The sequence below is a fragment of the Panthera leo genome, chromosome A1 (assembly GCF_018350215.1).
Source record: "Panthera leo isolate Ple1 chromosome A1, P.leo_Ple1_pat1.1, whole genome shotgun sequence".
NCBI classification, from domain to species: Eukaryota; Metazoa; Chordata; class Mammalia; order Carnivora; family Felidae; genus Panthera; species Panthera leo.
In genome coordinates, this window is record NC_056679.1 from 176,502,966 (window position 1) to 176,530,017 (window position 27,052).

The following is a 27,052-nucleotide window of genomic DNA, read 5'->3' on the forward strand; positions in this document are numbered from 1 at the left end:
CCTGAGGATGAATGGACAGATAATGCAGTGCTGGGGCTGCTGTCAGGTAGAAATCAGGAAGGCAAATCCCTGGCCTCCAAAAGCAGTTGCCTCCATTCTACCTTCTCTTCCTGACCACTCAGGGGCTCATCCTGGTTCCTCTGGAGGTGCTGGGGAGGAGGGCAAGAAAGACTGACTCTAGGCTTAGTTCTTGCCAAAGCCCCAGTGGGAACTTAGGCAAACTCATCTCAGGGTAAATGATGACTATGGTCATCCCTTAAACCAACAAATGATGACCACTGTTTCCTCATTCTTCCTCTTCCTGCAAACAGCAGTCATTGTTAATACAACTTATTAAACATGCTGTAGGTGGCAGGCACCTGCTGAAAGCATTATATACAACTCATCATTTCATCCTCATGACAATGCCAGGATGCAGGTAACTACTCCCTCCCTACACAGAAGGAAATCGAGGCTCAGAGAGGGTCTGTGATTTGCCCAACATCTTCATGGCTGACCAACTATGTGCCTGGGAGAGTCAGTTAATCTCTTTGTGCTTCAATTTTCTTATCTGGAGATGGGATAATGATATTGGTTTCATAGAAGCATCAGGAGTGTAAAACTGTACGAGATGACACGAAATGTTCACCGTTTCTGTACCCTTTGGACCTACTTCTTGAATCATGAAAACGGAGCTGTGCTCTCTGGGAACCTTCCCTTGGCCACCACCCGTTTCACCAAGTGGGAGAAAAGCCACTCAGCGGTGGCACACATCACACAGTGCAGCTCTCCATTCAGCTGTGTCTCTAAGCTCCTCCTATGCATGGCCTGCGTCCTGTCCTCTGCCATGCCCCATCCTGGAGCCCAGGGCCTGGCCCACAGCTGGTGGGTGCTCGGTGTCCATTTGTGGCATGAATGAAGGCAAGAATCATTTTAAAATAAGATGGCTCAAGCCTCCATTCCATTTTCTGTGGGCAGTGTTATTCTTATATCCCCTTTTAAGTATAGTTGTATTCACTTTTTCTCCTACACTTAATACGCATTACATATTAATTTTATGTAATTGTAAAAGACAAATAAGTGATATAATAGAACAACAGAAATAAAAATTGTACCGGTCATTTACCGACTGCACAAAGCCTTCCAGGCCCTGACCCCAGCGGGAACTTAGGTCGGTGGGGGCAGAGTGGGGACTGGGGCCGGGGGGGGGGGGGGGGGGGGGGGGAGGGCAGCCACATGGACATCCCTGGCGCACTGTCAGAACCACATTTCGGGGCCGCCCTACTGAATCAAGAGACTAGGTGGAGGCAAGAGGGCGCTAATGCGCGCTCCAGTCTGGGCTCCTGCGGTGGCTAGAGCTGCCCAGCGATACCCTCGGGCTCCCGGGGAAACCCCGCGCACGCGCGGTCGGTCGGGAAACTCACCGAGGAGGCGCAGCTGGCCCGCGGCGCCGCCGCGCACGGCGAAGAAGGCCCAGAGCGCCTGCGTGGTGTCGACGCACAGCAGGCGGCCGCGCGGGCGCCCGTTGACGCCCAGGAGCACGTCGCCGCCGGGCCGCAGCGTGAAGCTGAGTGCGTCGCCACCGTTCGGTACGGGCCCGGCGCGCGCCACGACCCAGTACTCCTTTCGGTCGAGCAGCGCGTCGGGGTCGGCCGGCAGCTCGGCGGGCCGGAGCCCGCCCGGGTCGCACGACGTGATGCCGAAGGCTACCGCGCCGGGCGCCGCCAGCCCCGGGCGGCCCACCTCCACGAAGAGGCTCTCGCCGGGTCGCAGCGGGCGCTCGGAGAAGACGAGCGTGCGGCCGCCGTCGGGCCGCGGGGCGCAGGCCACTTTGCGGTCGGCGGACAGGCTCACGTCGGGTCCGCGCGTCGCGTGGAAGCGCAGGTCAGCCTCGAGCAGCGCCGGCGACGACGCGGGCCGCGGGCGCTCGCGGGGCCCGCACGGGATGGCGGCGGCCGAGGCGTCGGCGGGCGGCGGGCCCGGGGCGCGGCCCAGCGCCAGGTGGCCCAGCTTGGCCACCACTTGGTTGTTCTCGAGCTCGTTGTTGTCGAAGTTGGCGGCGTCGTGGCTGCTGGGCGGCAGGCAGGCGCTGAAGCGGGCCTGGCTGAGGCGCGCGGGCGTCAGCGTGTCGGCGAATGCGCTCTCTGCGCCGGGGCGGAAGGGGGGCGGTGAGGGTGCGGGCAGTCAGCGGGGGAGTCTCCCCCCCCCCACGCCGCCCACAGGCCTCGGTCCCCTTCCCCCCCCCCTCCCGCACAGCCCCTCACTTTTCTAGTTCACGTGTGTACTGACTTAACAACCGCAGGTGCACGGAATCTGATTAAGCATAACCCTTTTGACTTTGGGATGGGCAGATACAGCCCTTCCTCCGTTTTTCCCTTCTTTCCTCCTCCCTTTTTTCTCCCTCCCTTCTTCGCTCTTTTTTATTCCTCCCTCCTTCCTTGCCGCATTCCAGAGGTTTTCACGTTTTGGAAAATCTGAAAACCCTGTATTGTCGGCCTCCCCAACTAGAACATAAGCTCCAAGAAAAAGTGAATGCTTTTGCTCTTTATTTGTGGCCTTTTGTGACAGGTGCTACTTTAAGCTCCTTTCATGTGTTATCTCAGTCCTCATACAGCCTGTGAGGTATGTTCCGTTATTACCAGCCATCTAGCAAAGAAGGGAGGTGAGGCACAGAGGGGTTAAGGAATGTGACCAAGGGTCACACAGCAACTGTGGCAAAGCCACAACAAAGAACCCTGGCTCTTCAGCACATGCTGACTCTGAAAGAAGGCAGCGCGGAGCCCAATGCCTAGGTGGTGCACAAACATGGAATGTGTAAGAGATGGCCTCATTTTATAGGACAGAAAACTTAAGAGTTTTAAGTCCAAGTCCTGAAAATATTTTTGAATAATTTTTAGTGATAGGGAAAAATGTTCACGATACTACATATTATATAGTTAAGTAAAAGGAACAAAAGTAGTGTTTCATTTAGGTAATACAGGTCTTTATACTTTGGTAAATTACTTGTTGATTGTCTCCCCAACTAGAATGGGAGCCCTTGCCTGTCCACCAACACGTTGTCAGGACTTAGCAGATTGCTGGGCAAAGAACCTTCACTGTTTATTGGATGAATGAATGAATGAGGTCTCTGAAAGACACTGATGACCACTCTGAATAACAAATCAGGAGAAGAAAGAGTCATTAAAGTATTGTGAAGTTCTTGTTTTAGAACTTCATATTTAGAAAAATATTCTCATTAACCATAATAGGTAAAGCAAGAAAAAGTGTTTTTCAAACTTCTCTAACCAGCCCCCTCTGGCTAAGATTTGTTAAATGTTACCATTTTGTAGTTTGTATCATGGAAAAAAGGATTTCTTTCTCTTTAGTTTTCCAAATATAAAATTAAGTCATAATAATGAAGATGATTTTTCAAAAAGCATGCCATAGCCCCTAGTGAGAATCTGTTATGTTACTCCCTACCCCACCTGTAAAAATCTACAGGTTTTATAAACTAGCCATCCAAGTTCAGACCATGGTTCATAGACCTGTCTGTGTAGCCTACTGGTGTGTTAACTGATACTTCTACGATAAATATGTATACCACAAAGTCTTATCACCAGAAAACCTATATTTTAAAAAATCGTTTTCAATTATTAATGTGGCAAAACACCCATTATATAACATTAAGTGAACAAAAGAAGATCTAAAAGTGAATATATTATTTGATTCTAACTGTGTGGGAAATGTATGTATAGGGTGCATAGAAAAAGTACAGAAAGCATATACATAACAATCTGATGCTGGTTATCTCTGGATGGAAATTTGCTTTTTATAAAGTTTTTAGATTTTTCATTTTTCTCTAATGAACATGTATTGGTTTTATAATCAGTAAAACAAAGGCATGTGTGAAAATCTAAAGTATTTTTTTGAAAAGGTATTTTAGATAGTGGATGTTTCTGGTGTAGACGTCAACTTCTGGCAAGAGCCTCTGGGTGTGGGATGTGATACGCTTTCCCAGGACTCTGCCCCACCCATCCTGCTAGGCTAAGCCTAAAGGCATTGGCTGTGGCAGGCCCTGGGCCTGTGTCCTTGCCAGTGTTTGCTTCGTCCTCCACTCCAGTGCTCCTCCTCCTTGCCCCTGACAGCTCCACATAGGAGCCCATCCTTCAGTGCAGTATGATTAAGAGCATGGCCTGTGGAGATGGTTCAAGTCCTGGCTTCAGCCTTTCCTGGCTATGTGACTTGAGGTAAGTCACAACCTCTCAGAGCCTCAGCTTCTTCATTTTAAAATGGATTAATCCTGGTCTCTGTTGTTACAGAGATTAAAGCAGATGCTTTTATAAGGAGTGTAGCACAGGGGCGCCTGGGTGGCTCAGTCGGTTAAGCAGCCGACTTCGGCTCAGGTCATGATCTCACAGTTTGTGGGTTCGAGCCCTGGGTTGGGCTCTGTGCTGCCAGCTCAGAGCCTGGAGCCTGCTTCGGACTCTGTGTTTCATTCTCTCTCTGCCTCTCTCCTGCTTGTACCCTCAGTCTGTGTCTCAAAAAAATGAATAAACATTAAAAAAATTTTTTTTAAATAAAGGGTGTAGCACAGAACATGGCACAAAGTAAGTGCTCAAAACATGTTAATTATTATCATTATTTCTTCAACATTTTTTGATCAAAACGTATAGAGTACTTGCCATGTGCCAGATGCTGTGCTGGGCACTGAGTGAAGAGCAGTGAAGAAGCAGACATGGCTCCTGTGCCGGTGGAGCTGCTAGTCCAGTGGGAGAGACAGACTTTAGGCACGAAACCGTGTAAGTACAAACTGTGATGAATGCTACTAAGAGCCACTGTCCTCCATGGCTCTGTAAAATGGGCATGTTTCAGTGGGGGAAAGTCAGACTCTGAGATGCAGAGTGAGCTACCCCACGTCATGCAACCAGGGAGTGTCAGAACTGGGGTTCTTTGAGACTGTGTAAAAGGTGGACTTGATCAGAAGTGAGGCCTGAGAAAGGGTCAGAACAGGCCTCCCTGACGGTGACGATGGAGTGAAGGTCTGAAGGCCAAGGAAGTGGTGCCTAGGAAGTGGGGTGTAGCCATTGCAGACAGAAGGAATAGATTGTGTGAAGGAACAGCATCTCTGAGGTGAAAGCTTAGTCTGTGAGGCTGGGGTGACAACATACGTGACAGCATTCAGCCTGGTACCTGGCACACAGCAGCCCTTCAGAAAAGGTTGGGTCTCCTCACTGTATGCAAGGAGCTTTGTCCCCACGAGGCGTCTCTGAGTGAGACAGTCCCAAGATAGCACAGTGCTGGCCTAGGCCTGACACTTGACAATCCATCTCTCAAGAGATTCTCTGTGGAGAACCAGCTGGTGACAGGCAGAAATGCCACGATATCTAAAGGCCACCAAGGGAGCTTATCAAGATTTCTAACCTGTGACCCGCTCTCTGGGCCTGATGAAAATACACACAGCCATTTTTTTGAGACACAATCTACCAGATGCAACTCCATGCATTATCCTCATCAATCCTCCCCATTATCCCACACAGCTCTATAAGATGGGCACTTTTCACAGTGGGAGGCTCTGAGAGGTGGAGTGAATTAGTCAAGGTCACACAGCCAGGGGTGATCCCAATAATGAGATTCCCTCTCAGGCTACGTGACTCCAAAACCGACCCCACGACCACTAGCAGTACTGCTTCCAAAGTTCAGCTGTCCTTGTTTAGCTCTTTGAGCTGCCAGCATGTGGACTCAGCCTCAGGACAAGTGGCTCTTGGAGTTGCAGTCCCCAGGGGGCCTAATGTGACCCCCGAGGGGAAGAGTCCAACCATTCTGCCCCTTCCCCAAACATCTACGGAGCAGCAGTCCCAGGCCAGGCACAGGGAGACTGGGGTGACTCGGATTGGCTCCCCAACCTCCCACTCTCCCTGGACCTGGGAGAAAGCTGGGTTCTTGCCTTTCTTTTCTTTCCCTAGCTCTCTCAGGTCAAATATGTCTGGGGCTGGACGTAAAGCAGAATTTATGTCCCAAGAGAAACCCCATCTTTGTGTGAAGATGAAAATGAAGGAAGGCTAGAAGAGTTAAGAGACAGAAGGAACCATCCATCAGTCACTTCATTGTCTCCAAAGGACTGATTCAGGACATGCACTAGAGGCAGAAGAGCCAGGACATGCTGACAGAATGGATGCAGGGCAAGGAAAAGAGGAATCAAGGATGACTCATGAGGTTTTGGACCAATCAACCGAGTGGGTGGTGCCCTTCACTGACAGTGGGGATGGCTGCCTGAATGTGTTGTGTGGGATGCCTTTTGGATGCCAGGAGGAGATGTGAGTAGGTAGAAGGAAGTCCGGACTTCAGGGGAGGCGTCAGGACTGGGAATATGGACCTGGGCACCAGCAGCCTAAAGACGGGATTCAAGGCCCCAGTGATGGGCTCGGATCATTGGAGAAAGAGGGTAGGTGGAGAAATGGTCTTGCTTTAGGATGGTTTGTTAAACTCCACAGACGTTTTGTACACTTTTCTACATGCGTGTTGTATTACATGATGGAGAAGAAAGCTGATGATAGAACCCTGGGGCTCTCAGCATATGGAGACAAGCAAGGAAGGAGCCAGAAAGGAAGCCAAGGAGGAGCAGCCAGGGAGGCAGGAGTAAAACTGGGGGCTTGTGAAGCCAGGAGGCACAAGCAGGTGAGAGAGGCTGGGAGAGATCACCTGTGCTGAAAGTGAAAGGCTGGGAAAGAGGACGGGGCTGAGCTGTGGATCTGGCAGTGTGGAGCCGTCAGAGAGCTTGCAGGCTGAAGTGTGGTGAAATGGTGAGGACAGCTTGGTAGCAGCCAGATTTCAGTGCATGAGGGAGGAATTGGATAAAATCGTTGTGAGGTAGTACCTGAGCACCAGCCACCCCACTTGCCACTGTTACAGTTGGGAGCAACCTTCTTCAAAGTGTCTGGTGGTGAACTTAACCCAGAAGATGACATTGAAGGACTAAAATGCTGACAGAGATACTGGTCATCAAGGTGGAGTCCTGCCAGATTGGGTGATTGCTGACTGCATTGGTAACTGGTAGAGACCAAATTTTGAACCTCCTCAGCATCGACTTTTTTCCTGTACCTATTAGAGCCTGCAGAACCTAAGTTGGTTTTGGTTCAACTTCAAGAGAAAGCCTTGTTTGCAGTGCCTAAAAATTACAAGCTGGTAGCTGTACCATCGTCTGAATTGTATGACAGTGCATCAGGCTATCGACCCATCATTTCTTGTCTCCTTCAGCTTCTGATTGGTTCAGTTTTATACACAACTGAATTCTGTGCAGTGGAGAAGTGAGCACACAGCCATACACAGCGTAGAATAAACATGGTATAAAAGTCTTTCTGAGGTTTATCCCTTTCATACTTCCTAAATTGCTACCCACTTTCTATTGTTTGAATAGTAAAGTTAATGTGGAAAACTCTATTATATCTGACCATATGTATATATGTAAATGGTGTAAACAAATGTATAATTTACTACTGGTTCTCCTCATACTTTGTACATTAAAGAAAGTGGACCTCTATTTGCATTTTAAATTTCACCCTAAACCTTTAAAATTAAATACAGATCACTGGGATGAGCTGAAGAGGGAAGTGGAGAGGGTGGCATATAGATATTTTTAAGAAAATTTTGCTCTGAAGAGCAATGAGAAAGTAGCTGGTGGAAGAGAGTGTCAAGGGCGTTTTTTTGTTTTGTTTTTAATGGAAACTACTGGACCTCTTTTGTGTGCTCATGGGAATAATCCTGTGGCGAGAGAGAAAGTGAGGCTGGAGAAAGGGAGAAATGATAGGAGCAATGTCCCCAAACAGGCAGGAGGATACAGGAGCAGAGCTCTTTCAGTCTTGGCCACAGGAGGGCAGGCAGCAAGGCAGGGGTGTTGGGGTTTAACAAAAAAGGGTGTGAATGCCAGGTGTGTGGGCCATTGAACTCATGCTTTTCCAAGCAAAGAAGACTGAACCAGGAGAGACAGACCTGTTGGACCCTGGCCAGTCCTGGATGTGACCTCAGTTTCCATCTGCAATGTAAGGACCCTCACCCCTGTCTCATAGACCTGTGGGGAAAGTTAATGGTAGATCTGTGGTATAACAGTGTGCTTGGCACTGTGCCTGGCACAGAGTAGACTTTCAGGAGTCCCTAATAGGATATGCCAGTGGCCACAGACTGAAGATCTCACCCCAGACTTGGAAAGGAGACAATCCTTCAGGCCACCTTGCCAGGCAAATGCCTTACTATTGGGGCAGGGAGGTGGGTGCTGGCCTGGACTGTTTGGAAAGAAAATATTAACTGTAAAAGCCAATTACTTTGTGCTGTTCCCCAGTGAGGCTCTGGATGTAGCCACCTGTAGCCATTCCCCCTCTGCATGATGTGGGGTGCTCACAGGTCCCGTGCTGAGGCAACTCCCAGGGTCTTGAGCCCAACCCCCTTCCCTATCATGACCACTTATCAGCCGGGTGACCTCAGGCAAGTCCCTGCCTCTCTCTAGGCCTCAGTTTCCTCACTTGAAGCATGGGGTGGTACAGTTGATCTCTAGGCCCTGCATCTGGATCCATAAATGCAAGTCCTTGTCAAACACTTTGTTCATAACACTAATACACAATAAACACCAACTCTAGTACCACCAACTGTTAGGTGACATTAGCCAAATTATCCATCCATGCTGATCTGCAAATGGGGGGTGATGCTATTTCCTGCTTCATACTGTTCTTATGAGGACTGGAAGATAACACCCAGGTAAAGCTGGCAGACGGGGCTCAAGGCTTTCAAGGGTAAATTACTCCCCTGCAAGGCCTATACAGAGCTGTTGTTTCTGGTTGCATGGCATCTGACCCCTTTTCTGGTTCCAGCACCCAGCTTTTCTTCTGAGGGAACTGCCTCACACCCACCTCCCACTTCCACAGATTACCTTGAGAAGGAGGCCTTGGCCACTCTATCCCATCCTTCTGGCAATGGAGAGCAAGGAGTCTAAACCTTGAACTTTAGCTAGACCTTGTGGGAGAGCAGCTCTCCTGCTGGATTTATTATGGTGGGACATGGTACTGAAGCTGCTGGTGTCCTGCCCATCCCCCCCCTCCCCCCTCCCCCCTCCGGTCCCCAAAGGAGAGCTCAGCTGAGAATGATGCTAACAAAGATGATAGGAGGGTAAGAAAGGCAGGTCAGTATTTCAGGTGCTGTTCATTGGGTTCCTGCATCAAGCCAGACTTACAGGCAGGTGTTCCCCTGCATTTTCAGTCATGAGACATCTTGTTTTCCTTAAGCAAGATTGAACCGGTTTTTGCCACTTACAACTAAGGTTTCTGACAACACAGCCTTCAATGCCATGGCTTTAGACTGGTGTTGCTTATTTGGTCTGCCACAGCCTTCCACCACTGGGCAGAGGAAGGACAAAGGGGCTGTGACAGTGACCACTACTGAGGTGTCTAAAAGAGGGACAGAGCTGCCTCAGGACAGCATGGGGCCTAATTCCAGAGCTCCAGGAAAGAGCTTCTCAGAGGAGCCAGGGAAGGGAGGGGGAAACCTGGCCAAACCTTCCTCTCATGGGTCTAAGAACTACTAAATTCAACAGAAAGTCACTTGCCTGGGCTCAGCCCCTTCTCTTTGGCTCGGAGGAGTAGAGAAATCACAGGTTCTCAGGATGGGACTGCTCCAGGTCCAGCAAGGCCATCCTGGTCTGTCCCCCGGGGAATTTTGGTAAACGCTAGGGCCACAATGCAGCCCTGTGGGAGAAGGCACTGCAGTGTAGTTTGCTTGGGGGTGGGGAGGGATGCGGGTACCTGGTGGCACCTAGTCCATTAGTGTGGAAGCTGCTAGGGAACAAGGGACCAGACAGATACACAGCAGCACAGATAAATCTGAAAATGGGGCAAGTGGAAAAAAAAAGAGTAAGATTCTTAGTACAGTCCCATCCATATATACATATGAAACTATACATATTTTTTAAAGATACATCCAAGGACTTATACTGAACACCAGAGTGGTGCCTATCTGGGCAGGGGATGGGGTGAACGGGAGTATAGAATGGCAGCTGGGCATGAAGCAGAAAAGAAACGAGAAGGGGCTTTCGTGGTCCAGTGATGACACCATGCCTTGAACTGGCATGTCTGAAGAACTCAGCTTGGCACCCAGCCGGGAAGAGGAATAGGCACCAGTGCAAAGGGGACTCTCGTGATCACAACCAGAGCCTTAAGAAATCTAGATGCCTGGGGGCCACTCCCACAGGTTCTGATTGAACTGGTCTGGTGCACGCTGATAGGTGGGGTTTTCAGAGTGCCCCTGGTGATCACCATGTGCAGCCACAGCTGAGAACCCCTGAACCACAGAGATGGATGCACCTGGGTTCTAATCCTGGCTCTGCTACTCACAAGCTTGGTTGTTTTAGGCAAGTCACTTCCCTTCTCTGAGTCCTGAATTCTTTATCTAAAAGAACTAAATCACCCTCCTTTGAGGAAAGAGAATGTCAAGAGAGTAGGCACACCAGGGTCTGGTCACATAGATGTAGCTTTTCTCTGCTGCAGTTGGACCCTCCCCGCTCCCCACCCCCCATCCTTGCAGGAGGAAGCTGGGCTAGGAACATAATTCCATCAAGTAAGAGAACTATGTGAAGCCTATGAAGGTTTTTATTTCTCAGACTTCACATTAGGTCAAGTTCCAGGGCAAATAAAGGGTCCTCCTACCTCACAAGACCGGGAGGATGCTTCTCAGATGAGGGCTGCCAGATAAAATACAGGATGCCCAGGGACATTCAAATTTCAGAAAAACATTCTTTTTAAAGTATATCCCAAATATTGCACGGGACATACTTGCACTAAAAAATTATTGTTCTGAAATTCAAATGTAATGAGGTGTCCTGTATTTTTATTTGCTCAATTTGACAACCTTACTCAGTGACACTTTCATTTGTTGGTTTTCAATCTTGTGAGGGAGGGGTGAGGGGATCTCTATTCTGGAGTTTTACAGCTGACAGTCTCTAAAGGAACTATGTCACCTCCTTATTCCTTGTGAGGAAAAGGAAATCAGAGAGTTCTGGATTACACAAACACTGGCTCCCTTGTGTTTATCTACTTGTTACCTTAGACACCACCATTAGAAAGCTCAGTTCACCCAAGAATTGGGAGAGGGAGATCCCATTTATGGTGGAATTTCTGTGGTTCTCATGCTGCCTTTCCTCATGCTGGCAACAGTAGGGTACCTGTTGCCTGAGCTCAAGCCATAAAAAATCATGAAAGCTTAGCTTATTTTCATTATAACTTTTTTTTTCTGATCATGAATCATTGGTAACTTTGGTGGTGGTGGGGGGAGGGAATCACCCATAATCCCTTTACCCAGATGTACCCAATGTCAATTTGCTCTTCCCCTGGGAAGGAAACATTCAGCCTTGATCACATGCTAGAAACTTCCCCATTATCTCCTATAACCTTCCGAAAGAAAAAGAACTTTATTTCCCTTTCTGATTGTAAAAGCACCATAAGCTCTTCACACACGTATATATATATTTTTAAAGGTAATTCATAGAGGTATAAAGACATGAAATCCACCTGGACTCCTATCACTCAGAGATGGAATTCCTTTGAATCTCACTTGTGAACCTGGTCCTGGGGCACCTGTACTACAGGTGCTTCCTATCAACCAGCACATCTCAGGCCCTACCTGAAGATAAGGAAACTGACTCACGTCTGCCACATTATACCAGTGTTCCAGGCGGGGCTCTCTCCTTTTCCTCCATGGGGCTTGAGGCATTGGAGGGGCTCAATAAAAGTTTGCTAGGCGAATGGGGGAAGAGTCCATGACTCCTCACAGGTTTATTCAGATTCACTAAGTCACCAAAGGCTGCTTCCAGTTTGTATTTTCAAAAAACCCCAAGCCATTTGCATTGGTTATTGGGTGACTGTGATTTCTTGGCTGTTACCTCAACACATGGGCTATGTGAGGGAGCAGGTGAATGAGGAGTGATTGTTTCTCTGCTCTGTAGGAATAAAGAACTCCAAAAAAGAGTGACAGGAGATCTAGGAGGCTTTAGAAATCTACATCTCCTGGAGGTGAAATGCAGAACCTTCCATGGAAAAGAGTGTGGGGGAATATGGTTAAAATGCCCAAGTAAGGTCCCAGCTTACAGGGTGGTTAGCTATTCATAGTCTGGTCTGCCTAAGCATGGAATTCAGACATGTGCTTCCTCCTACATGCAAATGGGCAGAGATTCTGATTTCTTAGATGTTATTTCTTAAGTATCTTCTATGTGCCAGGCACTGAGCTGTATCCCTTTCATATATCGTGTCACCCTGCCAACAATGCCATGAGGTGGTGCTACCATGAACCCATTTTATGGATGAAACTGAGGTACATAGAGGTTCAGTCACTTGGCCAAGCCCACACAGCTGGCAAGTTGAGAGCCAGGTATAAAACAGAGGTCTGTGTGACTCCCAACCCTCTCTTTTTTTTTTTTTTTCCTTTAAGGTTATTTATTTATTTTGAGAGAGAGAAAGAGCGCTCATGCACACACAAGCAGGTGAAGAGCAGAGAGAGAGAGAATCCCAAGCAGACTCCTTGCTATCAGCAGAGCCCGATGTGGGGCTTCATCTCACGAACCATGAGATCATGACCTGAGCTGAAATCAATGGTCGGACACAACCAACTGAGCCACCCAGGTACCCCTCAACCCTATCCTCAGAAGTTCTGCTGCCTTCCTTCTTCTTTGGAAGGAGGGCACAGCCGGGATGCATGCATTTTCCCTCCTTGCCCAGTGGTGGTATGGGTGGCAGTGGTGGCCAAGGAGCCCGGGCTGGAGTGTTCGTTCCTTCAAGGTGCAAGGCAGAAAACCCAGAAACAGCCCAGACATTCAGATATACCAACCAGGGTACATCTATACCCCAGAATACTACTCAGCACTTAAAAAGGAACAAACTACTGATTTACATGGCAACAACATAGATGATTCTCAAAAATACTGTGCTTTGATGAAGAAGCCAGGCAGAAATGCATATATACTGTATGATTCCATTTATATGAAGTTCCAGAATAAGTGCAACTAATCTGTGGTAAAAAATCAGAACACAGGCTGCTTCCAAAAGAGGGGAACTTTCTTGGGTTATGGGCAGGTGTATAAGTCTCTCAAAACTCAAACTTGAGATCTGTGTATTCCCTGCAAGTAAATGACACATAGGGCTACGTCCAGATTCTCTGAGCAAACTGATCTCCCTTTACTGCCCCAGAAATCCAGGCTGGGCTGGCTCACATGTAACCTGTGAGTTCAAGAGCTGAGGTCACAAATAGCAGGTCAGTGGTCTCCAGGGGCTGGAGGTAGGGGAGAATGAGGATATGGGTCTCCTTTGGGGTGATGAAAATGTTTTGGAACTAGAGGTGATGGTTACCAACTGAATGCCACTGAATTGTACACTTTAAAATGGTTACTTTGACATTATGTGACTTTTAAATCATTTTAAAAGAAAAAAAAAAAGTTTCAAGGTAAGGGTTTCTACGCCCAGGAATTCTCACCACCAGATTTCAGCATTAGTGGCTGCCTCCTCTGTTAGAGTCAGGCCTAGCCTGTCTTGTCTGCCTGCCTCCCGGGTGGACCTTGAGCCCCTGGCAGTGGACACTGTAGATGTGCGAGGACTGGGCCATAAATTTGATTGCTGAGTAAGTGGATGTGTTAATGACTGAATGCATGAGTGAGCGAGCAAACACATGCATAAGTGAGTGAATGACTGAGTGAGCAAATGAACAGGGAGAGAAGGAATCAGCAAAGGAATGGGTAAAAAAAAAAAAAATGAGTAAATGCGCAAGTACCTAATGAAGGGGTCTGAATGAACCTGGGCCAGGACGTGGACTCTGGACCCAACCCGTGTGGGTTCCAGTCCTGGCTTTGCAACTCAAGTTATTTAACCTCTCCGTGCCTCAGTTTTCCCATATGTAAAATGAGGATGGTGGGTTGTGGTAAAAAAAATAAAAGTAAAAAAAATAAGAGTGAAAATGCGTCAACCGGTTAGAACAAGGCTTGGCAAAGTAAGCCCTTCCTGTTTGTGAGTATGAAAGAAATACACATCCATGCACACAGAATTACTGCTTGGTCCAGACCGTGACCTACCGAGGAGCTGCACCTCATCCGTGATGCCATAGACGTCGATGAGCGCCCAGAGCGGGCCGCCCACGGCCACGCCACAGTGGAAGAGCACCGGCTCACCGTCGTTGACGCTGTAGAACACGCGGCCGTGACGGTCTGCCCAGTAGGCCAGCACGGTGTCACGCAGCGCCAGGTTCTCGGGCAGTGCCTTGGCCCAGTAGCCAGGTCGCGTGACAAGGTCGGGGCAGGCGTACTTGGGGATGTCCTGGGCGCTCATGAGCGACGGGTCGTGCGCCGTGAAGCCAAAGCGCAATGCACCGCTCCAACCCGGGCGCACTGCCACCAGGCGCAGCCGCACCTGCTCATACAGTCGGATGGGCCGCTGCGTGAACGTGACGCCGTTGCAGAAGCTGTTACGCCGGGTGGCCCGCCGCGAGTGGCCATCTAGTCGCACGTTCTTGCCCTTGGCCTGCGCGTGGAAGCGCGGCGCTTCGCCTAGGACCGGGCGCCGTTCCGGCCCTGGGCCACAGCATGGGCGGGTGGCCAGGAGGCGTGCCGGCGGGCTCGGGTCTGCGGGAAGAGACAGGCAGCAGGGTTAGGGCCTCTCAGAACTTTCACGGCCCCAATTCTACTTTTAATAATCATTGCCATTTTAAAGTCTATCTTCATTAGACTGGTAATTGATAAACTTTGGGAAGGTTCCAGCTACCGCCAGCCTACCTATGACTATCACACAATGTCACAATACCCACTCCACAGATGAGCAAACTGAGGCTTTGTGTGTGTGTGTGTGTGTGTGTGTGTGTGTGTGTGTGTAGTGAAAACCTTTTCAGAGCTGTTTCATTCCCAGTAGGGCCAACACCAATGAATTTGTCACAACAACCAGACTGGGGTCAAGTGACTTCTCTGTCCCTATCAAATCTCCAAATCTAGAAGCTTCCTCCAAGGGCCACTTTTGGGCTGTAGAGTCCTTCCAAAGGCAACTGGGGCCTTGGGTTCTTAGGGGAGTAGTGGGGGTCTGGCTGATTTTCTCTGTGCAAATTTTGTTCAAAAGCAAGGCAGAAAAGGCAATAGAAAGAAGGCAGTCTTGGGATCATTCCCCTGACAATAGAATAAAAGGCAATATAGAGTGCAGCCTGGAATCCCAGCTCTCTAAGCACTTCCTGGCTGTGTGACATGCACTAGATCTTGTCACTTCTTTAGCCTGTTTCCTTGCCTGTAAAATGGGAACATTGTTTAACCCACACAGCTGCTAAAAGGTCATGAGGATGAAGTTCCTAGAATACTGCCTGGCACAGTGTGATAATATGATCAGAATACTGAGGTTCCAAAGGAAACCCAAGCCAGGATGCTGTGACTTCCCCTCCCATTCACCCACAGAAAATGAAGGCATTCTTTATAAACAAGGTTAGCTTTTCTAGAACATGCACCTTTCAAGATTCATCTCTAAGGGAATTTTGCCCAGGGGACCTGGAGAATCTTGGGAAGGTCTCTTTTCAAAGGAGCTGGTTGCTGGCCACAGACCCAGGTGGCTTAGTATTGAGGTGGGAGCTTCATCCCTCCCACCTGTCCTCCATCCCAGGGGCAGTTCCTGCGAGGCTCTGGAAGCCTGGGAGATGGTGGGGTGGGTAATTACTGCACGAGTCTCTGCTTCTCATTCACAACAGCAGCTGAGTACAATTTTCATGGCAAGTGCTTATAAATTGCAGGCAACCCCTAGCACACAATGGTCTGTAGACGTGGGAGAAGAACAGCCATTCCGGGGAACGAGAATCCACTGCAGGGACTAGTCGTCCCACACCCACCCACGGGGTTCACTGTGCTCTGGGCACGTTGCTGGGCTTTCATTAATGTTGAGCCTAGTGGGAGTGAGGACTGGGGAAAATGAAGAGGGAGAGGCGATGATGAGGCAGGCAAGCCGTGGCTCCCCTCCCCAAGCCTGTGGGGAGGGACGCCCCAGTCACGGAGGTAGACAGCCATGCTGGGAAGCTGGAGGCCCCCCTCCAAACAGAAGCCACAGATCCACAGAAGAAAGTATAAGAAATGAAGCCAAGGTCCTGCATAAGGAAAAAAAAAAAAAAACTTAAGGGACTTAAATCATTCATTCACTCAACAAATGTTCAGTGAGCACCTCGTATATGCTAGGCACTGGAAATACAACCAGTTACCATGGGGGATGAGGCTCCCACTCTGATGGAATGGGCATTCCGGGGGCGGGGGCGGGGGCGGGGGGGGGGGAAGCAAAGTTAGGCAACAAGGAAAACCTACTCTACCTGGTAGGATGCATTACAGAGAAAAACGTAGTCAAAGAAGCAGGGAAGAACGAAGCATTAGCACTTCCACGGAGGGCCTCTTTGATGAGTGACTTCTGAGTCGAGGCGAAGGGAGTGAGCCACGAGGGTATCTCGTTCCAGGCAGGAAGAGCGTTCCAGGCAGGGGTAACGACAAGTGCAAAGACCCCGAGGTGGGAATGTGCTGGCGTGGCTGAGAAACAGCAAGGAAGCCAGCTGGGATGGTGTGAGCAAGTAGGGGAGGTGGAAGCAAATGAGAGCAGAGCTGGAGCCGCGAGGGGGTGGCAGGTGGGGAGGAGATCCCATGGTTGCTGCTTGTTTCTTCCTTAACTAATTTACTCCGAGGGAGAGGGACATTACTGGAGGTTTAGAGCAGAGAGGTGAGACTGCTAGGCTGTTGTGTGAAGAGGGGACTGCTCGAGGGGCAGGCAAGGAAGCTGGGGAGGACAAAGGCTACTGGATTATTCCAGGCAGAGATGATGATGGCTGACATCGGGAGGTGGGGAGGACCTGTAAAGGTGGTGAGAAGGGGTCAGATTCTGGTCCTAGAGATTTGGAGTTTTGAGGTTTTAATGAGACACATTCAATATACTTGCCTTGGGTGTATAAAATATATGCAATAAATAAGACAAATAATGGATACTTAAAGGGGAGGCGGAGAGGTGGTAAGGAGGGAGAGGAAGACACCAGGGCTGGATCCTGGAGGGCGGGGGCTTTTCCATTTCATCTTTGATTTCCCCCCCATGCTCAACAGAGGCCTGACACTTACCAGGCACCTGATAAATGCCAACTGTTGCCTCTATTATGTTAGAGCTAGAGCAGACCTCAGAAATCCTCTCTGAGAAGCCCATTTTACGGGTGGGGAAATGGGCCCAAAGAGGGAGAGGGGCCTGCCAAGTTGAAGTTCAGTAGGGGTTTGGGGAGGCCACCTCTGATAAAGGAGACAATGTCACGGTTACTTCCACCCGAGGAGGATAAGGAGAGCCCTCTTTTGTTTATAAGCCGGGTTGGCTTGGTTTCTCATATTTGCAGCCCAAACTTCCTTGATTGATAGGAGTTCCTCCGTAACCTTGAATGAGACATGAACGAAAGGGAGACCTGAAGGAAAGGGAGCCACGAAGGGCTTTCGGCAGAGCAGGCCAGCACAGCCTGCCAGGGAGGGGCCTCCAAGGCAGTGAGGAGGGTGAACCCAGAGCCAGACTGTGGGTCATCTCCAGAACCACAAGGATAAGAGCAAGGGCCCACTGGAGAGCTTTTTGGAAGACAAAAATGAGATAAGTAAGGGAAGTACCAGGTGTAAACCGTCAGGAGAGGCAGCTCAGGGACCACAGAGCCTGCATCCTCCATGCATGCCGTAGCCTTGTGCGAGCCGCTCAGCTTCTCTGGGTTGCAGCTTCCTCCAGTGCCCACAGGCCGAATTCTCCCCAAGGTCCCCATAGCTGGCAAACACTCCAGGAAACATTAAATAGGACCACAGATCAAAAGCCCTTCTGAGCACCAAAGACCACAAGCCACTGTTATGTGATTATTTTTCTCTCCCCTGCCATCGCTGTTGTTTTCCCAGCCTTGTCTCTCAATCCGAGAGTTTCTTTGCAAAACAGCTTGGGAATCCTTACGTAGATAGTCAGAGTGGCCTGGCGGTTGAAATGAACGCTGGCTGGGGAGACACACAAGGGGAAGTTTCCTGTAAAACCAACTATATGTTAGGACAAAATCTAGCCAAGTGACCAGCGGAGTTTACAGACTCGTTTAGCCTCGATTAAATGATCCAGCTTCCTTCGGGGAGTGAGGGATAAACACTGTTTCTACCCCCTCAGAGGCCAGCGCCCTGACGTGAGGCAGAAAGACCAGACTGAAAAAGTGTCTAAAGAGGATGTGTTATTTATGCAAATAGAAAATGCTTAAGGTGAAAGAACAGTAATAAGCAATCTCCAAATTGTACACCAACGTCCGCTTTTAGCTTGGCTCGGGGAAAGTGGCTTCTCCAAGAAAGAGAAAAAATGTCAGTGTGGATGGGCCCCAGGGGCCCTGCAGAACATCCTAGTTCAGAGAGGTCGACGGAAAAACCGAAGTTTATCACTTAAATTACTGCAGTAAACACCACAGCCACATTATGGAAAGTTTGGCAAGGATGAGAAAAATCCCTCCCTTCTCCCTGCCTTCACACCCTAACTCCCACGGCATTTTTCATCGGCCCTGCCCGGCCCTTATCCACGTAAGGACCATTGGCTGTGCCCTCGCTGTGTGCTGTGGCCTGTGCCAGATGTTCTCCATTTGGGGTTGTGGCTAATTCTCCAAATGAATCTTCACCTGCAGAATTGTTGAGGTGAAAAACAAAGCTCCAGGCAGTGGAGACACTTCCCTTGGCTGCAAGAAACAGTGTTGAGACGTAAACCCAGCAATGTCTGACTCCAAACCAGCGTTCCTTCCTCCTGTCCCAGCTTTCTTCCATAAGCGGTGCGGAAGTACTGAGCACCTTTTCCAAGTTTGTTGCAATCAGAGCCCCCATCCAGTTTTGCTTCCTGCCTTCTCTTTTCTAACTCAGCATTACATAAAAAGCATTCCTCCCCCCCCCCCCCCCCCCCCCCCCATGGCTCTTGAGCATTCACAGTGCTTGTGTTTCATGGCTGCAGAATATTCCATCGAGGGCCAAAATGTCCCCCACCGTTCCCCTCCTGGGGATCACTTCAGCTGTTCCCCCAAATGGCTAAGTCTGTGGGCACAGAGGTTCCTAGCTGCCAGGACCAGATTCAAATGGGCACACTGTAACTGGTGAAAAAACCTTCTGCCAGGACGAGGCCCCATGCCCCCTTCCTTCCATGGAAGGATGAGTACCCGCCGGCTTGTGAGGGGGGCCACCTATGGCCAGTGAGCCCCCTCTTCTTCTGGCCAGGAATCGGACCTGGGGACTCTAAGGACAAGGCAGGGCAGAGGGAGTCTTGTGAAGTAGGAGACCTCTGTAGCAGCCCATCCCGGGCGTAGGAGGGAGCAGGAAACAGTCCTGGCCCAGCCTCACAGTTGACCAAAGGCTGCTCCAGCCCCGCCAAGGTCAGAGGGGAGGGTCTTTCCAGCATTTCATCAAGGAAGCAATGCCTGGACTTTAAACGCATGGGCCAGAGATTTGGGTGTGGGGTGAGCACTGAGTGGCTGTGGATGGTTAGGGAGGACGGGACTCTATTCTGATTAAATGTTGCAACCCCCCAGCCTTGCATGAGTCCTTTGGTGAGACAGGTGGACAGAAGAGCAGTTCTGGTGGTGGCTCTGTGGTCCTCCCGCATCAGTGCCTTAGAACACCCCTCCTGGGCTCTGAGTTCGAGCCTGTGCTTTGCTGCTCGTTTGCCTTGGGTCCCTGGGCAGTCAGGTCACTTCCCAGGGCTGCAAGTTTTCATCTGGAATGGTGTGTGATCTTAGACCCCTGTCTTGGGCTGCTGAGGGGCCATGAGAGCAGAGAGAGAGCCTGGCACAAATCCTGGCACACAGTAGATGATCACTAAACATTTCCTTCCCCGTGGGAGGCAGCAGACCCAACTCCTAGGTGAGCCCTCACCTCCAGCTCTCCCAGAGTTTTTTTCTAAATCTCAGTTTGAGAGGCAGTGAAAAAGAACACAGGCTTGCAGGCAGACAGATGTGGGTTTAAATTCTGTTTTGTCATTTCATAGCTGCGTGATGATTGTAAGGTCCATGCTTAATTTCTCTGGGTCTCCCCAACCAGGCCTAGAAAACTGGTGAGAGTCCTTACTGCCCTGCGGGACTGCTGTGAGGAGTTTTGAATTGGTGAGGTAAATTCATCAGACAGTGCCTGGCACTCAGTAGGTGTTCACTAAACACCTGATCCCTCCAGCCACCTTCGTTCCTTTGACAAGGAAGGGTTTCCGATGTCCTCTGACACCAGAGACATCTACTTGTGGGTCTGGGGGAAAACATCCGGACATGTTTGTCCATGGCGGGCTAGTGGTGATCCTGGCCAGGAAAGGCCTCTTGAAAACCCTGGGGTCACCTTCCCTTGGTGACCAAGGGCAGAGGCCCATTTTTAAGCCATCCCAGCAGCGTCCCCAATATGCACTGTGCCACCCCCTGAATGTTCCCCGCTCATCACCCCAGCCCAGTCCCTCCATTGATCTAAAAAGAGCCGGAGAAAATGGCATTTACCGCCAACAGGACAGCAGGAAGCAACACTTCAGCTTCTCTGGCCGCCGAGATGACAGCTTCCAGCATTGGCAGCTTCCAGCAGATGGCATTCTGGCTGAAATTGTCAGCAGATTCCGCTCCACAGGGAAAGGGAGAGCGGTCTATTCTGTGCCCCTCCTTTCACAAGCAGCCTTTTACTGAGCCCCTGTTACGTGCCGGCACGTGCCTCTGTTTATTTGATTTAGTCTGTGGGACAACCATGGTTTTACCACCTTCATTTTCCAGTGGAGGAAATCGAAGCCGCCAAGCTGGGCAGTGGCATCCGAGGGCCAGGCTTGGGCCCTTCTTCCCACAGCCCACCCCTTCTCCAAGGCAGTCCCTTGTGACCGTCGGGATCAGGGGTCATGGTCCTTGTTAAGGGTGATGAAAGCTATATGCGCCTCTGTCCCCCCAAAATACCCACCCTCCATGCACATAATTTGGCATTCAATTTCAGAGGCTTCCTGGGTGCACATAACCTCTAACCTTAGACTGTGTGCCTCCAGCAAGAAGTTTCTGGTTCCAGTGACATTTGCCCAAGTCCACAATGTAAACCAACGCTGTTGGCTGTCGGAAGCAACGTGGTGCGTGTGTGTGTGTTAGCGTGTGCTTTAGAGAGGAAAAGGCAAGGCTGGTATTTGCCAAGGCTTTCCTCCACCCAAGGCAGGATGAGAATATCAGGCAACTTTGGCAACAGGAAGTACCTTTGCCATTGGTGGGTTTGAAAGTGGGGTAGAGAAAAAAACAACCAACCTCCCCTCACCTCTGCCAAATGGGGCAGTGACATGCTCCCAGGAGACAGACGCCTGCGTAATGGGACTTTGTTCTCTGTTTCAGCGGCCTGGGAGGCCAGCGCCCAGGATGGAAGGGGGCCAGCCCACATGGGAAACCGCCACCCTGCTCCTCCCCTCCCCTCTTCTTTGCAAACAAAACTTCCTCCCCTCTTCTTTGCAAACAAAACTCGGTCACCCCAGTGCAGCCGGGAAGGTCCCACACTCCTGTCAGCAGCTGCAAGGAGCCTGGGGAGGGGAGGGAGGCCAGAGGTCAGGCGACACCGCTTGTTGGGAGAAAAGCCTGCTCCTTCCAGGCCTAAGTGGCAGCCCTCTTTGCTCAAGTGGGCTCAGATGCGGCAAGTTCCCAGGGGGTGAGGTCATCCCAACTCCCCCTCGTGTGCTCACTGGAGTCAAGATTTCCTGGTCCATTCTGACCCTCTGCTGGGCCTCTGCGCTGGGGTCTCTTCTTGATAAACTGCCCCAGGAAACTCTGACCTTAGAGGTGCCAGCTCCCACAGTTAGGGCCTGGAGTGGGGGATGTGCCCTCATTCTTTCTCAAGTACATCACTTCCTCCTTCATCTGACATTTATGGAGCATGCGCCCCATGCCAGGGCCTGCATTGGCTGCAGGGACACGTGCACTGACAAGCAACCGCAGTCCCTGCCCTGCCCTGCCCTGCCCTGTAACTGAGAGACCAGCAGGGGGACGGACGCAGACGCCAGGACAGCAGAGGAGCCACTCTGCAGACTGAGGCAGAAATGGCTGGAAGGAGGGTAGGGATGAGAAAGTGTGTTTGATGCAGGGGGAATAGCACAGGCAAAGGCCTGGAGGTGAGAATGAATGGAATGCACTTAAGGAACTATAAGGAATATAGGGCAGAAGGGAGCAGGGAGGCTGGAGGAGGGAGTCAGGGGCTGCATCACAAAAGGTCTTAAAGGCCGCGCTGAGGGGGTTAAATTCCTCAGGGGACCACTGAAGTGTTTGGAGCTGGTAGGAACCCTGAAGGATCCACCTCTCCCAAGATCCACCTCTTCAAGCCCAGTTTCTTCCCATGGAAACTGTCCCTGTCTCTCTTCCTGCCTATCAGAATGACCTAGCATGGCGGGAGTAAGAAAACAGTCCAGGTTTCAAATGTTGCTGCCAACTGCTGGTACAGTCTTGCCCCTCAGCACCTGCTTCTCCTCCAGGCAGCCCCTGGCACCTGCCTGCTGATAAGCTGGCTGAGTCTGCCAACTTTCTCCTCTGCCTTGAGGGCAGCCACTCTTCTGGCCTGGGTGGAGCCCAGAAGCCTGACTGCTCACTAACCTGTAGGGCCCCATCCTGACTTTGTGGAACAGTAGATCCACTGGTCCTGCTTCTCAGGGTCAAAGCGATGCTGGAGAAGGAGGAGACTCTCCTTGAACCATGCTGTCCTGGCTCCTAGAGCTGAGGAAATGTTCCTCGTGAGCCCCACCGCTGGGCAGTGTTTGCTGGCCCTGAGGGGCGGGGAGCCCAGCTCTGGCACAGTGAACGTGCTTGCCATGTGGTCCATTCACCCCTCACCACCTCCTGCCGGGTGGCTTCCAGAGGAGGAAACCGAGGCCCAGAGAGGTGGACATCCTCATGAGGGCCACCAGCCTGTGAGGGCAGGGTCTGTTTTCAGATCTGGTCCTGACTCCAAAGGCTGCATCTTTCCTGTTTTATGCCTCATTCCATGCCAAGGTCTCTTGCTTCCCTCTGGATATGCCAGAAAAAAACTAGATTATGTACAAGCAGCTTAAGCCACCTTCTGGGAAAGAAGTGTAGTGATGCCCTGACTTGGTTTCAGGGAGGGATGGGGGGGTGGTGGTATCATCAATCAGCTTGTTTTGAGTGGCTCAAAGGCCACAGTTTGGCGGAACTTGAGATGAACAATAAGCAGCATCTAAAAAAGGAAAGCGGGTGACTGATTACAGCAGGGCAGGGAGGGAGCCCCAGTGCCTAATGTCCCCAAGGCCTCAAAAAGGAACTGGGGGTGGGACCTGATGAGCGAGACAGACCTCCCAGGGGGCAATGCAGAGACTGAAACTTGGCCTACATTCACCAGACCTCCTGTGATCCTTCTGGGTGAGGTAACTGCTACCAGACCCATTGCCAGTGAGGCAGGGAGGCTCAGGGAGGTTGGGAGAGCTGCCCAAGGCCACACAGCCAGGAAGTGGTGGAGTTAGCATTTGAACCCCTACTAGCCTGGCTCCACAAAGCTAGGAAGAAGAGGCTATGGCTGCTTCAGGCAAAGCGTAGAAGTCGTCCCTGCGGGGAAGGAACAGAGCACGGTGCCCCGCACACAGTGTGGGTCCTCAGCTAAAGTTTCCTTCCCTGCCATGTTGGACTCTGAGGCTCGCCAAGAAGTGACTCTGGAGGGTGCCTCTGCCAGTCTGCTTCCTTCTCTGAAGATCCAGCTTTCTCCTTTCCCTCCACCTCCTCCATCATGCTGACCGTCCTCCGAATCCCCGAGGGCTCATGGGAATAGGTGAGTGAGGACTGAGGATGCCGCAGGAAGCCTATGTGGCTCCGGAAAGACCTGGCTCAGGATTCCACTCAGATGGGAAGCCAAAATCCATGCATGCCCTTGACCATTATGCAGAACTGCTTCTCTAGCCAACCAGTGGGTACTTCAGTGATCTATCACGGGGACCTGAGAGGAACAGGACTAATGGTCCTACCGTTCCTCCCCACCCCAGCCCCCTCAACCCCGTCAATTTCAGGAGCGCAGACCCCTTTGCCTTCAGGGAGACTTCTGGAGCCCTTGTCTTGTGTTGGGCTCAGACTTCTCACGCAGTTCCCTATCTGTACCTCATTGCCTGACCACAAAGAAGGTAGCATCATTATCCCCATCTTAGAGACGAGAAAGTGGAGGCTCAGAGAGGGAAATGACGTGCCCAGAGTGACACGGGTTAGATACAGTAGAACTGTTTGAACTCAAGACTGCCTCCAAAACCGTGCTCTTTCCATCACCTCTCTTGGGATTCCAGTCAAAGACCTCATCTGTAATTGCTGTGTGACCCTGCACTCTGGTCCCGGTGTCCCTATCTGCCAAATAGGAAGTAGGTTCCAAGCTCCCTCCGGTCCTAGGAACAGAGTCCCTGGGGGACTTCTCTGCAGGGATGAAGGTCTGGGCCATCCTCAGAGTCAGGGAAATTCCGCTGTCCCATCTCCTGACCTTGAATTGCCCCCAAACCTTGAGGGGAAGGGAAGCTCTTGGGTGGAGTGGAAAGTTACCAGGCAGACCCAGCTTTGAAGATACAGGGTATGCATGTGCCCACCCAGCTCTTAAATCCATCATCCTTGGGGGGAAAAGGAAAGAAAACACGTGCCCAAGGGATATAACTGTAATATAAACAACGTGTAATGTTGAAGGCATAAACAGAATACACTTGTTAATAGCTGTGGGCATCCTGCCAAGTGCCAATCCTGCCCCAGATACCCCCACTCACCCATTTCCCCAAATGGCTTACTCATAAAAGAACTTTCTCCCCACCGCCCAGAGGTAAGGCAAGAGGCCAGCTGAGTCCCAGTAGTAAGAATGCAGAGAGAAAAAGAAACAAGGGTGAGCTGAGACTGATGTCCAAGGACGACTGTCCCAAACCCCCTCAGAAATATCTGTCACCGAGTCTGCAAAAATGCTGAGGCTGGGAGACTAGGGGTGCGGAACAGACCCAGGCGAGGGCAGGTGGCTTCATCTGTCTGTGCCTTACTTCCTGAGCTATAAAATGGGCCCAAGACCTTCCAAGCCACAGAACTGTCAGGAGGATTATATAAATGAAAGATTGTGAAGGGGCCTGCAGGCGTTCAGCAGATGAACAGTGGATAGCACACCCCATAAGACCCCAAGGTCAAAGGGCACCTTCATGAACAATTCATCCTGGATCCATGTGATGCTCAGTTGCTTCTACAATGTCCATCTCAAGTCCCAGCTGGGCTAAACACCAGTGCCACTCCAGCAAAGGGCACTTGTTCCTCACTGCTCTCATTCCACCTGCAGACTGCTTCCACAGTTAGAAAGTTCTTCCTTTGACTCAGCTGATACCTGCCTCCACATGATGTCCACACACTGGTCATGTCTACATTTGATCCACAGTACCGTTTCCCATCAGGTCTGCTCTCTGACCTCAGGCTATGTTGCCAGGGATTCTTTGCTCTCCCCAGATGACCTGGCCCTTGCTTTGTTGTCTAGAAAGCCCTCAGGACATCACCTGTCCCCTGACCTGCTTTGAAAGGGGGTTGGAGATCTACACAACAGACGTCAGGGAATATCAGCTGGGATCGTCTCAGTAAACCCACAGGCCACCTGGAGACTGTCCCCACCCTGCCACGCCTAGAGGCAGGACGTGAGACAGACAACTACAGAAGTAGGTGAACGCACTAACAACCGACCTGCAGGATTTATAAATGCTTACAGATTTCTGCTCAATACTATGAAGGCTTCTAGTGCGAATATGAACCGCCTCCCACCTGACCCCCCACCCTGACTCAGCAGTCACCCTTCCCACACAAACATCCTCTCCTTCTAGCAGGAATCCTGTCGGACTACCCTTGCTGTGTGCCCTTGGGCAAGTTATTTCCCTCTCTGTCCTCTGTTCCCTCAACAGTTGTAAGGGACTAACAGTAATAGCTCTCTCATGGGGCTTGTTCGGAGGGTCAAGTGCAGGCACCTACTTAGAACTGTGTCTGGCACAGACGGGCTGTGTGATACAAGTTAGCGGTCATTGTTCTTCTGAGTCTGTCTCCCTCAGGAGCACAGGGCTCAGCATAGAGGAGGGGCTTGTGTCCCCAGGAAGCCCATAATCCTAACAGGCACCCCATGTGAGCACTTCCTATCTGCCAGACGCTTTGCATGCCTGGGGCTACGATTAAGACGAGGACATGGGACCAGGACCACAGCCTGTGCTGTTACCAACTCTGCTGTGGGTGGATGACAGCACAGCAGGGAGACAGGATGCTTGCTCCTCACCTGCAGGAAAGCCTGGGTGCTGGACGAGGAAGGGTTCTCGCCCTAGCCCCGTGCCCTTGCTGACTGATTGGTGGGGCTGCCTCTGGGCGGGAAGGGCCTGTGAATAGCCAGACTCAGGGGAGAGGGTGTGGGTGCACCGTGACCCCTGCCGATGGCAGGTGGGAGTGGCCGACTGCAGGCCAGTTTTTACCAGGCAGAAATATCAGGAGCCTAAGCCTGGGGGAAAGGGTGCGGAGCTCAGATTCCCCCTCCTCCAGGGCAGGATTCCCAGAGGTCAGCTTTTGAGTCTCCAGGCCTGCAGGGAGGGAGGGAGGGAGGGAGAGGTGAGGGGGATGGACCTTTTCCACGGGCAGCTTCATTCTGTCCACGGGAAGGACAGCTTGAGAGGGGTGGGGCTCAGGATGAGGACAAAGGGCAGCAGCCCCAAGATGCCTCGAGGGGCAGTGCCCCTTGGTGATGGAGGAGAAGGAGCTTTGGAACTGGGCAGGCCTGCGGTCAAATTCCACTCTGCCAACTTCCTGGCTGCCTGTCCCAAGGCAGGTCTCGTTTCTCCTCTGAGCTCAGTTTCCTCATCTGTGAAATGGGAAACTACTTCTGGAAGGCTGGTCCTGACGGCTGAAATAGGAATGAAATAGATAAAGGGCCCGGTATGGGGCAAGCATGCTGAAGATCTGAGCGCTCTACTATAGCCCAGGTGAGCGCTTACTACCTACAGGGCTGCACCCAGGCCTCCTTCCTTTCCCCTCTCTGCTTGAAGCACAGCCCTGGCTTCTGGGCTTCTATTTTAAGCCCTCATAGAGCACCACTAAATACAGAAAACGCTTT

At 51.0% G+C, this 27,052-nt stretch overlaps 1 protein-coding gene across 1 annotated transcript in view; it reads right to left on the reverse strand.

Annotated features, from left to right (window-relative positions):
- NEURL1B (neuralized E3 ubiquitin protein ligase 1B) overlaps nucleotides 1-27,052 on the reverse strand; it is a 34,907-nt gene that overhangs the window by 2,355 nt on the left and 5,500 nt on the right. Inside the window, exons 2-3 of the mRNA XM_042946631.1 lie at nucleotides 14,051-14,596; nucleotides 1,404-2,123 (exon numbers count right to left, since the gene is read on the reverse strand). Coding sequence (XP_042802565.1) covers nucleotides 1,404-2,123; nucleotides 14,051-14,596 — 1,266 coding nt within the window. The remainder of the gene's footprint in view (nucleotides 1-1,403; nucleotides 2,124-14,050; nucleotides 14,597-27,052) is intronic.